This window comes from Armigeres subalbatus, chromosome 1, assembly GCF_024139115.2.
Source record: "Armigeres subalbatus isolate Guangzhou_Male chromosome 1, GZ_Asu_2, whole genome shotgun sequence".
Taxonomy (NCBI): domain Eukaryota; kingdom Metazoa; phylum Arthropoda; class Insecta; order Diptera; family Culicidae; genus Armigeres; species Armigeres subalbatus.
In genome coordinates, this window is record NC_085139.1 from 89253189 (window position 1) to 89269878 (window position 16690).

General features: G+C 39.0%; 1 protein-coding gene and 1 non-coding gene across 2 annotated transcripts; both read right to left on the bottom strand.

Moving 5' to 3' along the window:
- Positions 1 to 2265: 2265 nt before the first annotated feature.
- On the bottom strand, positions 2266 to 4142 carry LOC134221510 (zinc finger protein 211-like). The gene is made up of 2 exons (XM_062700735.1): positions 3696 to 4142; positions 2266 to 3589 (listed from the first exon to the last, which is right to left on the bottom strand). The coding sequence occupies exons 1-2, from the start codon at positions 3719 to 3721 to the stop codon at positions 2545 to 2547; spliced, it is 1071 nt and encodes a 356-aa protein (XP_062556719.1). The 5' UTR covers positions 3722 to 4142; the 3' UTR covers positions 2266 to 2544.
- An 850-nt stretch (positions 4143 to 4992) lies between these two features.
- Positions 4993 to 5064, bottom strand: Trnaq-cug (transfer RNA glutamine (anticodon CUG)). The gene has a single exon. It is a non-coding gene; the product is annotated as a tRNA-Gln (tRNA).
- Between the last annotated feature and the right edge of the window lie 11626 nt (positions 5065 to 16690).

The window sequence follows — 16690 nt, forward strand, 5'->3', positions numbered from 1 at the left end:
TAAGCGGATGTCATGAGGTCAGCTTTGAGCATCTCGGCTGATATGCGGTCGACCCCTGGGGCTTTATTCTATTTCATGCTTTGGATGGCTGTTTGAATCTCTAGCAGTGATGGAGCTCGTTTCAGCTGGTCAGTTGGGTCGGTCAATAACTGATCATTCGCGTCTTTCACAGGCATCGTTGCATTCATCTTCGCCCCGCTTAAGCGTCGTGAGATATCGTAGAGGAGGCGAATGTCCCCGGTTGCGGCGGCTCTCTCTCCTTCGTCGCCCAGAGAGTCTGCCCACGCTCACTTGTCCCGTCGACATAAGCTTCCTTCCAATACTTCCTTCTCAAGAGCCGCGTATGGTTGACGGGCTAAGACTTTGGCTCCTTTGGTTTCGATCGCTCTATCGCGGCTCTCGCTTCTCTTCGCTCCTCTATCTTTCTCCAGGTCTCATCGGTGATCCATTGTTTTATCTGGGTGCGTAGTTCGCCCAGATTGTTCTCGCTGGTGGTGATGAAGGCATTCTTGATGGCGGTCCATTGGTCTTCCACGCTGCCACCTTCCGGAATATCTGCAGCACGCGTCTCCAGTTCTTCAACGAAGGACCGTTTCACCATGGCATCTTCCAGTCGGCGTGTGATGAATCGTCGTCCAACTCTTTCCTCCTGCCGACGAATCCGCGCAATGCGCAGGCGTATTTCGCCGATGAGGAGGTGATGATCAGAAGCGATATCGGCACTACGTTTATTCCGTACATCAAGAAGGCTCCGTTTTCATTTTCGGCTGATGCAGATGTGGTCGATTTGATTCCCTGTAAAGCCGTCACGGAGACCCACGTGACCTTGTGAACAGGTCGATGAGGAAAGAGCGATCCTCCGATCACCATGTCGTTATTACCACAAAATTCTGCGAACAGCTCTCCGTTTTCGCTCATTTCTCCGAGACCATGGCGTCCCATAATGCGCTCTTGATTCGAGTTGTCGGATCCGATCTTCGCATTGAAGTCGCCCAACCATGTTCAAGCATAATTTCCCATAATTCGTACACCGTACACCGCCTTGAAATCAATAAACAGATGATGTGTCTGCAAGTTGTACTCCCGGAATTTATCAAGGATTTGTCTCAGGGTAAACAGTTGATCCTTCGTTGATCGGCCCTTACGAAAACCTGCTTGGTATTCACCGACGAAGAACTCTTCAAGCGGTCCCAATCTTTTGAACAGAATACGGGACATAATGTTGTACGCCGAATTAAGGAGGGTTATTCCTCAATAATTGGCGCACTCCAGTCTGTGCCCTGTCTTAAATAGAGGGCAAATGAGGCCGTCCAACCAGCTAGCAGGAATTTCCTCGTCTTCCCATTTTTTCGACATAATATGGTGCAGAACTTCATAAAGCTGCTCACTGCCGTGTTTGAGAAGTTGAGCCGGAGCCTGGTCCTTCCCCGCAGTCTTATTGTTTTTCAGATCTTTAACAGCTTTTTAACCTCATCTAGTGTAGGTGACTCCACAGCTTGTCCATCGTCGCTAATATTTATTCTGTTCACCAATGCACCGTCAGTTCCTCCATTCAACAAAGTCTCGAAGTGTCGTTGCACATGCCAAGAGATGGCGTTGTCTTTCTCCGCACGCCATTGATAGACTCATAAAACCTCCGCATATCGCTCTGCTCCATTTTTTTCCTGCGCCTCACTAATAACTTGTTCTTCGTACTCTTTTTTCTTCCTCGGTGTGTTCGTTTTTCGGCTGCTCACATCACCTAAATTTGTCAAGCTGAGTCAATGGTATATAGCCCTTCTATCAAATTTTCGCTAGTGTAGGAGAAAGGCCAAAAAACACTGATTGAATCAATAATAAATCGTTATTTCGTAATTCAAACATGAAGGGTCCTTTTCTTACCGTTCTACCGTAAATAATAAAAAGCGTGTTATAAACAAAGTATGTAGGGGAAGCCGGGGAGCCAGATCGCAGAAAAATTAGCACTGCATATTTTTATCGTTATTATATGACAAAAATTAGGCGTGCTGCCCAAATACATCTTCTCCACAATCACCGAACTTTGTTAGGCAAACACTTTCGAGCTTGAAATATTTTAATATTCACTTGCACTTTCTCTATGATAAAAAAAAAATCAGCATGTAATAGCGCTGTCCGCTGTCGCTTCGTCGAAACTCGCACAAAGAAAGGCAGTGCATCATGATCCATACTACCTATTCATACATACCCACCTTTGAAAGTTGTGCAATGTAGCTCTGGGGTCCTTCCAACAAATGCAATTCAAGGTTTTCCTTAACACAAAAGATATATTTTTTTCTGCAAAGCAATCAACACTTAATGCTTTTGATACATCGACGACAATCTACTTTATTAGTTAAAACTATACTCTTTTATCTTTGTTTTACGTGGGGTTAGCTCTATGCACTATATAAATCTATAATATATGTAGGTATAAGTTTATTATATAGTTTTATAATTTTCTCCTTCGCTTCCCTTTGAACTATCCTAAAATGTCCCTCGTTCTCGCTATAGCTCAATCGTTCCTTCTTCTCCTGCGTTCCGTTCTTAAAGCCTCTCAGCCATGGCCCGTCCGATGATTTTCTCGCAGTAGCTGGTCTGATGCCGCTTCATATCCAGTATCCGGTCGAACTCTTTCCCACAGTAACTGCACTTGCGGTCTTTTTTGCGCATTTCCCGGTGCACCCGGTACATGTGATTCCGGTGCACACTGCCGGACGAGAAACTAACGTTGCATAAACTGCACAGGAACGGCCGCTCGCCGGTGTGGTACCGCATGTGGTCCTCCAGGGTGCGCTTGCTTTTGAACTGGCGGATCGGATCGGTGCACACCTGGCACTGGTAGCTCCGAATATTCTCGTGTACGGTTTTGATGTGATTCTGTTGTACGTACTTTGTTTTGAACTGCGCCAGGCAAATATGACACTGAAAAGGTCTTTCGCTGGCGTGCAACGGAAGATGCGACATCCACGAATCGCGAGTGGTAAACTTCTCGCCGCACACCATGCAGCGGTTATCCTCCAAGTGGCTGCTTGGAGGTCCCGTTGCTGTCGTTGATTTGGAACCACTCGAACCGGTCGATATGGTACGAAATTTGAAGATGGCTTCCAAGTTGGGATGCTGAAATTCTTCATCACGCATTTCATCTGCCGTGAGCGTACTGCTACCACTTCCGATATCATGCTCGTCTTCATCAGCGTCCTCGGTTTCTTCTTCGTCCTGACGCTGTTGTTGCTGCTGCTGATCGGCCAAGTACTGCCGGCGGACACTTTCCAGTGTGTCGTCCTCTAATGGCTCCTGTTTGACAATCAACACCTCCGGTTCAACTCGAACGATTGGTTTCGTTCGGATGATACGATCATACTCCTTGGTTCTCCTTCGGAAGTGGTAGAATTCCTGCAGCACTTGGAGGCAGTTTTGACAGGCTGAAGATGGGAAATCGTTGTTTGCCGTCAGCTGGATGTCGGTACACTCCATGATAATGTCGAGCAGCTGTCGATTGACTGGTTCTAATGTTGCCGGATGAAAAATAGGAACCAGCTCTGTCTCCCGGAAACAAAATCTACAGTACGACCCGGGGGTCTCGTTCGGTCTATTTCGACATTCCACACAATCGAATTGATTTTCATAAAACGAGAAAAAAAATCTGTAAGTTGCTTACCCTTTTCAGCGGAATCCCTTTGGGGAAAATCACTCACACATCACTGTAGATTGTCAGATCCATCGAGATCTATGCGGGCCGATGGCTATGGCCGGCAACACACCACTGGAACCGAAGAAAATTCCGAGTTTTCCGTTCTCCGAAACAGCAGAACCCTCTCCGTCTGTTCTTGTTCTCCGCGACCGACCGCAATAATGGCAGGCAACGGTTTGTTTACATTAGACTGACAACCAAAATGGGGGCGGGGAAGCTTGCTGCTGGGCTTTTGCCACGGCACAGGGGAATCGGTGCCGATGCTGTGATGTATCGCACTCCCCGTATCCTTGAACAGATTCCTCTCTTTGATTTAACGCTTTGGTCCACTGTTTTGCACATTGAATTCTGCGATGTTGTTTTTAAACCGATACGAAACGAATTTTTTGTGCCAGAAAACAAGAGCTTATTTTTTCGGCACCACACGAAGGCAACTAAACAGAGGACAAACTGTCAAAGTTGTTTGTTTCAGGAAAAATCGAATAAGAAAAATGTGAATGTGTTAGTGTTCATTTGGAAGCGATGCTTGATTTGGTATGCGGGACGTTAGCTTTTGATTCTTCTATATCGATCTAATAAGAAAGTTATATCTAATTTTAGCATCAATGAAATATGGAACGCTATAAATGTGATTCGTTTACTCGAACTGAAATGAACATCTGAACACCGAATAAACAAATGTTTTGAAGTGAGGCGTAATCATACAAATGTTCAATCACATGTTGTGCAACTGCATAATCGAGTTTCAGCCATAGTAAATACAAATGTTGTTCAAGTAGCAATATAACTTCGATCGGAAATAGCGTGAATAGCTAGCTGCTAGATTTTGAGCTTTTGAATCAAAACTTTAATTAAGTTAGCGTTTTAATACATAAGTTAAAGAATATTATTTTTAAATTTAAAATATTGACTTACAAGGTAGTAACGAAAGTTAAACATTGTAGAGAATAATGTTGAAGAAAGTTGTCTTTTTGTTCTTCAAGTGAGTTGAAAGATGTTTAGACGTTCAATTCGAGCGAAATGTTCAATTCACTTGCCCTGTCTAAACGTAGCCTAATATAAATATTTTATTCAGCTCGTACTGCGGAACTAATATTGATCGGTGGGTTGTAGGTGAGCCAAATTTCGATTTTTTTTAAACTATTATTACACGGCATAAATGTATAGCGTGCTATTGTTTATGTTACCGCAAACCTTACTGCGAAAAAAAGATTTCTTCCATTTTTGATCCTTCAAATGAGTAAACATTAAATTGCATTAATAAATTTTGCGAAAATGAAGCGAAAAAAAAAGTTTCCCGCAGGTTCCACCGAGATTTGAACTCGGATCGTTGGATTCAGAGTCCAAAGTGCTAACCATTACACCATGGAACCAGTTATGTGTGGGGTGACAGTGAATGGTTTCGTGATTGTAATTGGCATATAAATCTGTTTTGCTTGTATTCCATATAGTTGTACCATATACAAGATCATCCTTAAGGTACAACGGAGTAAGTAATTTAAAAAATAACTAATCCACTGACTAATATTGCAAAATGGTAAATGTTTTCTATTCACTGCAGTTTTATACAGCGTTATCAAATTAAAATCTATTTTGATTGTAAAATACCTAAGCATTTAGACCTGTGCGCCGCCTCCGCTGACGATTTTCTAGCATACCGATGCTAGCATACCGTCCACAAAACTTGCACTGGAACACTCAGTTGGGCTGCAAAATAACTTTTCTCAGTGGTTAATATAAAATTGCTTCCAATGTAACGTTTTTCAAAAATATGTTTCATTGGTCATGGTCAAAAAGGCCCAGTGTAGGCGTAGGCTGACCAGATCATTTAGGTGAAAAAACGGGACAAACGCGCTTGCAAAACGGGACATCTCAATAAACCTTTTGATTAAATTTAAAAGTTGTGGGCATTTGAAAATTTATGAGCTTAATTTCCATTTTCCGTTTAAGAAATCAGAAATATTTAAGAGTCACTCATCACCATAACATTCTATTGAATTAAGTTAGTTGTGGAAAAATACGCATCTAAAAATATTTCACTCTTCAAAGGAACGCGGACAAAAACACAAAGGAACAGAAAAATACGCAATTTTCAATATTTAAAATAAAGTAGAATATTGAAATTTTATTTTGATCTACTCTTAGACATGCATTAAGGATTTTATTTTTGACCAATATAATTTTTTTTTCCAATTCTGAACAATTGAAAATAACAAACAATAGTCAAAGTACTCTGCCTAAGGTTTTGCGAAAATTTCGTTATCATGAATAAAGGTGGGAAAATCTACAGATAAGAAAAACAAGAATCCAAACAAGAAAATGTAATTTTAATTATTTCCATGAATATTGTTGGCGCATGAGAACAAATGCAGGGATGTTCCGACTACGCGGATTTCGCAGTTTTCGCGGATTTCGCGGTTTTCGCGGATTTGGTGCAGATTTAATTAACGATTTTAAGACTTCGCGCGGATTTAGTTTAAGGTGAAAATTTAATAATAAAATGCTAGATCTCAGGATTCTCCGGCAGTTTATTTGAAAATTAGTTTTATGGTCTATCTAGATGGGCTTCATTTTCGTTAGCGTTTTGAATCAAATCCCCGAACATGACTCATATTCCGAATACTGGCGTTTTAGCGCCCTAACAATATAATTTTCATCGGTTTTCCAAACTGAGCATAAGGATTACAGACGAACTCAAGCTCCTTTGGATGAAAACACACGAAAAAAGCCAAAATGGCCTTTATGAAACGAGTGTTTGGAATATGAGTCACATTCAGAATTTGAGTCAAAACGGTAAGTGCATTTACAGGAATATACACAGAAAAATTACGAAAGCCCCTAAGAAATTTTAACAAGGATTCTATGAATTTAATAAATAAATGTCTACAGCCTAGAGAGGATTTCTGCAGCATTTAGAATCCGTTAAATTATAAAAAAAATGGGGGAATTTCTACGTAAATGACGGCAGCGCTGACCGCAGCAATTAATTTAATGTTGCCTTGAATTTACGAAAGAATTCTTGGAATGTTGTTCACCGGCATTCACCAGAGGAAGTCTTCAGAAATTTCCAAACCGATTTCCACAGGAATTCATGAAGGAAACTCCGAATGTATTTCCGGAAGATTTTTTCCCAGATTCCCAGAGAAAATTCCGCAAGAATTCACGTTGCGATTTTCTCAAACATTTTATTAGCGGTAATCATAGGAATATCTGTAAAAAAAAAACTTACAAATTGAGCCTCGAATTTGACGAAAGGTTTTTCGGAAGTTTTTACGCAGCAAGTCAGCCACAGTCAATTTCTGCATGAATTTCCAAACCGTTTTCCACAGGAATTAATGAAGGGATGTCCGCAAGTAGTCTCTAAAGATTTTCCGCAGGTTGTTTTTGAATAATTTACTTGAATTTTCATCAAATTATTATCAATTCAATTTATAACAAAATTCCAGAATGAATTTCTGCATAAGTTCCCTGGGGAACTTTTGCAAGAATACCAGGATGAATTTCGACAGATATTCTCGGGAATATTCGAAGCTCTTCGCAATTTTATAATTACAACAAAGTTGCATAATTTTTTACTTTAGAAGATTTTTGGTTATTTGTTATTTTTTTTTTATTCATCTATTCATCAATTATGATCTGCATCTTTGTGCCGAATTCCACTGACAATAACGGAACAAAAAATGTCAAAATCATTTCATTTAAAAAGCGGTGCGTATTGAAATAGTTTTGGCTGTTTAGTTCTTGTTTTCTTAACTTCAGTATTTCTAGTGGTGAAAACTTAGATGGTCGGTGGGGGTTGTTAAATTAACTGAGATTTTCTTAGTTCTTTTTTTAAATTTGGTACAAACAAGTGCAAAATTGAAGCTTTTAATCATATTTAAAATCAGGAATATTAAAAAACGATCTCGAAGAGAAGACGTTTAGTAGATTGTGGAAACCAAAATTGATATTTCACGTGTATTTGCTTAAAATTTAGTTCTGGGTCGCGCGGATTTGGCGCGAAATGGATTTCATGTCGCGCAGAAATGGCGCGGATTTGGCGCGGAAAATATTTCAAGATCTCCGTAACAACCCGGCAGATGTTAAATCTTATCTATTCACGTTTTTTTATCGAAATTGATTTAAATGATGCTTAAAGTAGCCTCACACCTTGGGAATCTTGTCTATTGATTTTGTTCACATGAACAAAAAAAAATAATTTCCTACTTCGGAAGGTTCAAAAATAATAATCTAAAATAAACATTAATTGCCTAAAATAATGTATTTGTTTGAATAATATTTTGGAGCTCTTTGAAAGAATCAATAAAAATACGGGACAAATTGAGGATTTTTTAGATTACGACGAGACAGCACAATTAGGTCTAAAAAACGGGACTGTCCCGTTAAATACGGTACGTATGGTCAGCCTATGTAGGCGGGACGATATGCCCTTACCAACTGGACACAAGTGCGGCGAGCTTGCAGCAGTATTTCGCTACAGCTTAGTATTTCGGGTTGTGTGCTTGGGAAAATTATCATGCCGAAAGATGTATGTTCCCTGTAAGTCCAATTTCTCAGCACTGGCGTTCAAATTTTCTTTCGAAATGCGGAAGAACATTTTGTGATACATAATTCCTTCATTAATGTGAAATTTGTCCACACCGATTGCGCTCATGCACCTCAGAGATCATGACGGAGCCCCCGCCATGCTTTACTGCTGAAAAGAGGTTCTGCGGCTGTATCTTGATATTCCTTTCCTCCATACCATACATCGGCCATTTGATCCAAATATGCTGTACATGATTTCGTCAGATAACATGACTTTATTCCGAAAATCATCCTTCTTCCAGCGATAGTTTTTGTGAAATCGAGCCGTTTTTGATATCTTTATGGCTCACTTGAAATTTCTTCCGTGATACTCGTCTATTATCGTCTATTATTTCTGTTCGTATTGGTTAATATCTTAGCACTTCTTCTCTCCAACTCACTTATAGGGATATAGGGAGAGATCGAGGAATGGAAGGAAAATTTAAATGGGTACTAGATCCAAAAAAGCTTGTTGCTATGAAAAACGACAACAAAACAAATGTCATTACTTATTGTTGATGTGTATTGTTATCGTCCAAAGATGGTCTAGTTCTAGTAGGATAGGTCTAGTAGGATGGTCACATCGGGATAGAGAGATTTCGAGATAGGGAGGTTATAGAGATGTAGAAACCCAAAATGTACGTTGATTGAAGGGACCGAGGAAACCATCGACATAGGGAGAGATATCGAGATATAGAACATCGAGATTTAGAGAGTCGACTATATTTTGCATTCTTACTGTCAATTGTTGAACCGTTGTTTTGATACGGTTAGTGCTAAATGAGTTACCTTGATTGATTCATTCAAAATTTAGTTCAATGTTCATTTTATAGTCGCATTATTGCAATCACTTTCAAGAACATTTAATTATTAGGTCAAGCCCGAGGCCAAGCCAAATACCACCAACAGAAAACGCAATCACAAAATCTGGATGATTGGAATCGGGGTCGTTTTGTGAAAGATTTTCAAAAGTTTGAATTTTTAGTCAGAAAAGGGATGAATCTGATGAAAACAAAATTGTCCCACACTTCAGAACAGTGAACCAATAAACGAAAATTATACTTCAAATGCTTTTTCTTCTAAACGACTCTTATTGCCATGATTCTTGGTACACCCTTCAGACTTTGAAGTGATCGATGTGCTTCACTTCCATTCATCTACCTAAAGGAAAAAATCTAGATCAACAATGATCAGAACCGTAATTTCAAAAAGCTTTACCAATCATTAAGCCCCGCTAATATTTGTCAAAACTCAATAAAACAAATTCCGTACTTTCTAAACAAAAAAAAACATCCCATCATGCCAAGAAAATATATAACCTAAAAATTTCCTACACCAACCCGGGGATACAACTCAGCCACCTCCAGCATGGTCTTGGCATGCTCATCTCACAAGTAGGTAAAATATTTTGATAATATCATCCTTGAAAATGTGATAAAAATCGTCAGGTTTTCAAAAATCCTTAAGTCTTGAATGTCGGAATTCCATCGTTTTTTGAGCTCAAACAATCATTTTTAAAACTCTTATGCATCTATATATCTGTAAATCATAAATCTATAAATCTCTACGAATTTTGCTAATTTACATTTAAATTCAAAAAGCGTAACAAAACATAAGTAAATTGATCAGGGTCCCTCCCTGCTGTTAAAAAATACCAGTTAGTTTAACCATTGCGTAGCGGTAATGTTTGCTAGCCAAATGTTGAATTTAATAATTTTGGCTCCGTAATGCTTGTCCACATCTGAGCCCTTGAAATTAGGTTTGAAATAGAAGAATAAGAAAAACATTCATTTATTGCCTTTGATTCATGAAGAATGGTTGAAAAAATGAATGAAATACTCAACTTGGGAGTGACTCGTGACTGGCGGCTGGTATTAGATAAGAATGCAGGTTCCATTTGGAAAAGAAAAAAAAAGTTGTTCGGAACCCCTCGGTAGATTTTTTTGAAATATCCAGGAAATGAAAAAAATATTTTCCCGTAGTTGAAATTTTAACAATGCTCATTTTTGTGAGATAATATTGTTCTACCAAACACGCCGTGTAATCCTGTCGTCCTTTCGGTGGCAAGCACAATGGATACACTATGCCTCGGGTCGGGAACTCCATACCTCTTTACTCACAAGGTTAACTAAATACAGTAAAAGATTAATTATTCATTTTATTTTAGAAGTGAATTTAAAATTAGTTTACATTTGCTATCGACGAGTACTGTCTCCAAATTTCTAATATGACATCAGCATTTAGTCGAATAGGATTTTTATTGCACAGTTCTGTTTTCTCATTGCGTCCGTCCGGCATATGAGCAAGTCAAACCACCTTCCTTTTGCCAGTGGAGATATATCAGCTTCCACACTGATATTCTTCCCTCCCCCTTCAGACGGGAGCTTGGCAGAAGGAAGGTCGTGCGATATGTGCCATCACAAATATTGCCCTCCGCTCGCTTTCAAATCGACTTCTATAAAAACATTCTCCATGCCTGCCGTATCCTAACGGAACTATCAATTCTATACTTTCGCCTCTAATGCTATCATGAACATGTACGTCCAAGTTTGGAAGATGATATTAGCATTTCCATATCATTGTAAATCGTTTAACTTCACGTAGAAGTAACACACACGAAATCATTAATTTAGTGTACTACCCTTGGTGGGGGCATCCATCAATTCAGCTGTTATTGGTCGACGGTACAGCAGCAGTGCCTTTCTCTGCTTTGTTCTCTCCGAGGCAGCCAAGTTGGTTGCGACGAGACGGACGCAATGAGAAAACAGAACTGTGCAATAAAAATCCTATTCGACTAAATGCTGATGTCATATTAGAAATTTGGAGACAGTACTCGTCGATAGCAAATCCTTCCGCACGCGATGGCATATGAGCAAGTCAAACCACCTTCCTTTTGCCAGTGGAGATATATCAGCTTCCACACTGATATTCTTCCCTCCCCCTTCATACGGGAGCTTGGCAGAAGGAAGGTCGTGCGATATGTGCCATCACAAATATTGCCCCTCCGCTCGCTTTCAAATCGACTTCTATAAAAACATTCTTCATGCCTGCCGTATCCTAACGGAACTATCAATTCTATACTTTCGCCTCTAATGCTATCATGAACATGTACGTCCAAGTTTGGAAGATGATATTAGCATTTCCATATCATTGTAATTTTATTTGCTAATTATCTAATACATGCACTCATCTCTTAAAGCTATGTCCATTTAGAATCCGGAATAATAAAATTACCTGTATCTCGGTAACGGATTGACGTACAAGTAAGGTTTATACATCAAAATAAGGGTAATTCACTGTACTTTAAGGAAAAATTATTGATACAAATAATTTCTTCTTGTTTCTAGTGAAAATTCGCACCTTCTTCTTCATTCCTCTCATCCAAAGTTGCACACCTCCGGAGTCAACTTCCTTGACACATTTGTTCCACATTTTGGTCATCTGAGTCGCGTCCCGAGCTGTTTTTCCACTTTTCCATTTTTCTTAAGCTTCCGCTTCATTACTGCCCAAAATGTCTCGATGGGCCGGAGCTGTGGGCAGTTGCGTGGGTTTATGTTTTTATCGATGAAATCTTCGTTATTATAGCGGTACCACTGGATGACTTCCCGGCTGTAGTGGCAACTCGCCAAATCTGGCCAAAACTTCACGGGACCTTTATGGGCTTTATGGAAGGTCGACCGCGGTTTTTGAGACATTCCTCCTTGTACAGCTTTGAGTCCATCGTCTTATTCGTCACAAACACTTAGGTCTTTGCTCTACAGCTGCATATTCCTTGCCAAAATCATCTGTTTTTATTTGCAAGTTTGTCCAAAAAGTAAACTTAAACTTCGCAGGAACTACTCCTCTTGCCGTCGCCATGTAGAATTTTTGGCTAGGAAGCTGTCGGAAATCTATCTTGAGGTAGGTTCCATCGTCGAAGAGCAGGATTATCAATGTGGGTGTGCTGTGCAGATTTTTTCTCTCCTCTCGACTTCCATCTGGAATAATTTTTGACTCGCTTCACGGAACATCGTGAAATTTATACCACAGCAAGTGGGCGCCTAGGTAGACAAACCGCTGTAAAAGAATTCTTGCAGCGGTCACTTTCCGTGCCGCTGCAATACAATAAATGATTCCGGATTCTAAATGGACATGACTTTAGACTAGGTGTTCCGTGTTTTCTTAACACTATCATCCTTATTTACTATGTTACAGTTTTAGTTATTATTAATACATTTCAATGAATCGCCTGCTTTGAGCGTGCTTACAGCGGCACACTAGGAGTTAAGTTTCTGAAACCAGTATGGCGAAAGCCATATCTATGGTTCGATTTTTCAAAATTAAGCACCCTTATCGAAAAAACATTTGATAGGCGTAGTAGCGGACACCATCCTTCATAACTGGTACCAAATAGTTTTTCACGAAGAGTTCCTAATTTTGAGAAAACCCGCGTTAGATGTCTTTGCCATACAAATTTCTGGCGGTTAACTCATGCTGGCTATTTTGCGCATATACTGTAGCGCCTGGATGTAGCAGCGGCGAGTAGAAAACCAGCCACTGCCAATAATTCATTGCCTCTGGCAGTTAGAATTTTTCTTCTGGTTGAATTGAACCATGTAGGAATTACAATGTTTTTAACTTAAACTAAACTTACCCTATTTTATACTAAGGGTACAAGGAGTTAATCGTTGCAATAGAAGATTGCAACGATTTTTGTCTAAAATTGGAAATTATTTTGTTGGACATTTGTTGCAATGTCTCAATATTAGAAATTCTATGAAGTTCATTGGTACTATACCACGGAGGCAACTTCAGAATCATTTTCAAAATTTTATTTTGAATCCTCTGAAGTGCCTTCTTTCTAGTATTGCAGCAACTAGTCCATATTGGCACAGCATACAACATGGCTGGTCTAAAAATTTGTTTGTAAATCAAAAGTTTGTTCTTAAGACAAAGTTTTGATTTTCTGTTTATAAGTGGATATAGACACTTAATATATTTGTTACATTTGGTTTGAAGGCCTTCAATGTGATTTTTAAAAGTTAATTTTTGATCTAGCAGAAGTCCTAAATATTTAGCTTCGCTAGACCAATTAATTGGAACCCCATTCATAGTGACAATATGTCTGCTAGAAGGTTTCAAATAAGAAGCTCTCGGCTTATGTGGGAAAATTATAAGCTGAGTTTTGGAAGCATTCGGGGAAATTTTCCATTTTTGCAAGTAAGTGGAGAAAATATCCAAACTTTTTTGGAATCTGCTACAAATGGCACGAAGGCTTCGCCCTTTGGCTGAGAGACCTGTGTCATCTGCCAACAAAGATTTTTGACACCCTGGTGGTAAATCAGGTAAGTAGTAAAAATGTTATACAATATGGGCCCCGGTATGCTGCCTTGAGGGACACCAGCCCTTACAGGTAATCTATCAGATTTAGAATTCTGATAGTTTACCTGCAGTGAGCGATCTGATAAATAATTTTGGATCAGTTTAATAATGTACAGAGGAAAATTAAAATTCATCAATTTTACAATCAAACCTTCAAGCCAAACACTGTCAAATGCTTTCTCTATATCAAGAAGAGCAACTACAGTCGAATATCCTTCGGATTGGTTGAGCCGAATTAAGTTCGTAACTCTTAATAACTGATGAGTGGTTGAATGCCCATGGAGAAAACGAAATTTCTCATCAGCAAAAATATAATTGTCATTAATATGAACCATCATTCTATTTAAAATAATCTTTTCAAACAGTTTGCTTTCTTCAATAAGCGGGGCGATAATAATAATCAATAAGACTGGGCGATAACTAGAAGCCTCAGCTGGATTTTTGTCCGGCTTTAAAATTGGAACAACTTTGGCGTTTTTCCATTTATCTGGGAAGTATGCCAATTGAAAACATTTGTTAAATAAATTAACCAAAAAGGATAAAGAGCTCTCAGGAAGTTTTTTGATAAGTATGTAGAAAATACCATCATCACCCGGGGCTTTCATATTTTTAATTTTTTTAGTAATAGATCTCACTTCATCCAAATTAGTTCCCAACGAAGGGTCAAAAACATTCTCTTGATTGAGAATGTCTTCGAAGCTCCGTGTAACCTGATCCTCAATTGGACTAGTGAGACCTAGACTAAAATTATGGGCACTCTCGAACTGCTGAGCAAGTTTTTGAGCCTTTTCGCCATTTGTTAATAAAATTATATCTCCCTCTTTAAGCGCTGGAATTGGCTTTTGAGGTTTTTAAGAATTTTCGTTAATTTCAAAAGGGTTTCGAATTGGGATCCAACTTCGAAACATTATTCTCAAAGTTAGTATTTCTCAGAATAGCGAAACGTTTTTTAATTTCATTTTGCAAATCTCGCCAAATAACTTTCAAAGCGGGATTGCGAGTTCTTTGGTATTGCCTTCTTCTCACATTTTTAAGACCGATCAGTAGCTGAAGATCGTCGTCAATAATAATGGAGTTGAATTTAATTTCACATTTAGGAATTGCAATGCCTCTGGCTTCGACAATTAAATTTGTCAAAGATACGAGCGCATTGTCAATATCACTTTGGTATCCAAAGGAATATCAACATCAAAATTCCTATCTATATATGTTTTATATAAATCTCAATCAGCTCTATGATAATTAAAAGTAGAGCTGATTGGAATATAAATGGCTTCTTGGGAGATTTCAAATGTCACAGGAAGGTGATCAGAGTCAAAGTCAGCATGAGTTACCAATTGGCCACACAGCTGACTTGAATCAGTTAAAACCAAATCAATTGTCGAAGGATTTCGAGTGGATGAAAAACAAGTTGGGCCATTGGGATATTGAATAGTATAATATCCCGCAGAACAATCTTCAAATAAAATTTTGCCGTTGGAATTGCTTTGAGCATTATTCCATGAACGGTGTTTGGCATTGAAGTCACCAATTACGAAGAATTTTGATTTGTTACGAGTCAGAATTTGAAGATCAGCTTTCAACAAATTCTTTTGCTGCCCATTGCATTGAAAAGGCAAGTAGGCTGCAATGAAGGAAAATTGTCCAAAATTTGTTTCAACAGAAACTCCCAAGGTTTCAAAAACGGCAGGTGTGGCACAATTTGTATGTGGATTTTGGTGGGTATGAATTGCTCGACCGGTAACTGGTTTCGAATTTTGAGCGTTTCAAAAATTTCTACCTGTCGAATCTGGGATCCGATTGGAATTTCCCGTCATCAATTTTGCACGGGAATTCAAAACTTTTTTGCGTGAAGGGCATTCCCAGAAATTGGATTTATGATTGCCCCACAATTTGCGCACTTAAATTTATTGGCATCTTCTTTCACAGGACATGCGTCCTTGGCGTGAGAGGTTCCACAACAAATCATGCATTTAGCATCCATGTGACAATGCTTGGTTCCATGACCCCACTTTTGGCACTTACGGCACTGGGTGGGGTTTTGGAAATTTCCTCAGGCCTGCGGAAATGTTCCCATGTAACACGGACATGGGACATAATACAGGCCTTTTCCAACTTTTCATATTATTTAGTTCACTTTTGTTAAAATGAACTAAATAAAATTCTTGAGAAATGCCCTCTGGGAAGTTCCACAGTGAGATTTCTTTTTCATCTTAATTACTTGTACTGGTAAAAATCCAAGTAATTGAGAAATTTCAAGGAACAACTTTTCCTGAATTTTGTATAGAGAATAGGATGTTGAGGATTCGAGTCCCTCCAAGACACGTGGATTCTTTTTCGCAAATTTCATATCAATTTGTCCATTTTCGAAACATGTGCTGTGCATATGCACAGCCAAGATATTTTACAAAAACAATTTTTCATGTTTGTTCTATGTTCTATAGAACATGCTTTATGTTGCAGAAAATCACCAATTTCTGAGAAAATTTGATTTAAAAATATAATTCCCCATTCGGTGAATACCGACAAATACTGCAGTTCTCAACCTCAAAATGGGCTGCACTGATTGCTGACCGGTAAATGCAGCAGCAGCTCTTCACCTTTGTCGATAACCTCAAGGTTATTTGTTTCCTGCTTGCTGCATTGCATACTGATTTCGTGCAGTCGCCAAGCCAGTCAAATATGTTCGACAGGCCTTCTTGTTCATTGGTCACCAACTAATGACGCAAATCACCGTCTTTTGATCCGTTTTGGGAAACTCCCGGGATGTATTATCATATCTCATAAAAATGGGCGAATATCTAAGAACAAATTTGGCAACAACCATGATTAGGATGCTTCTTCGAGTTGATATGCAATGGAGCGATTATCATTCTCAAGAATTATAACAAAATTTCAAAATAATTACAAGGATAATAAAACGTGTTATCGATAAAAAATCATCTCATCACGATGAGATATTAGGCTTTGCTCATGCTATTGCAATGGAAGCATATCGGACCGATAATGCAATAAACCTGTTAGTAAGTGGCGGTGATACAGTCGCCTCTCCACATCTCGATATTGAAGGGA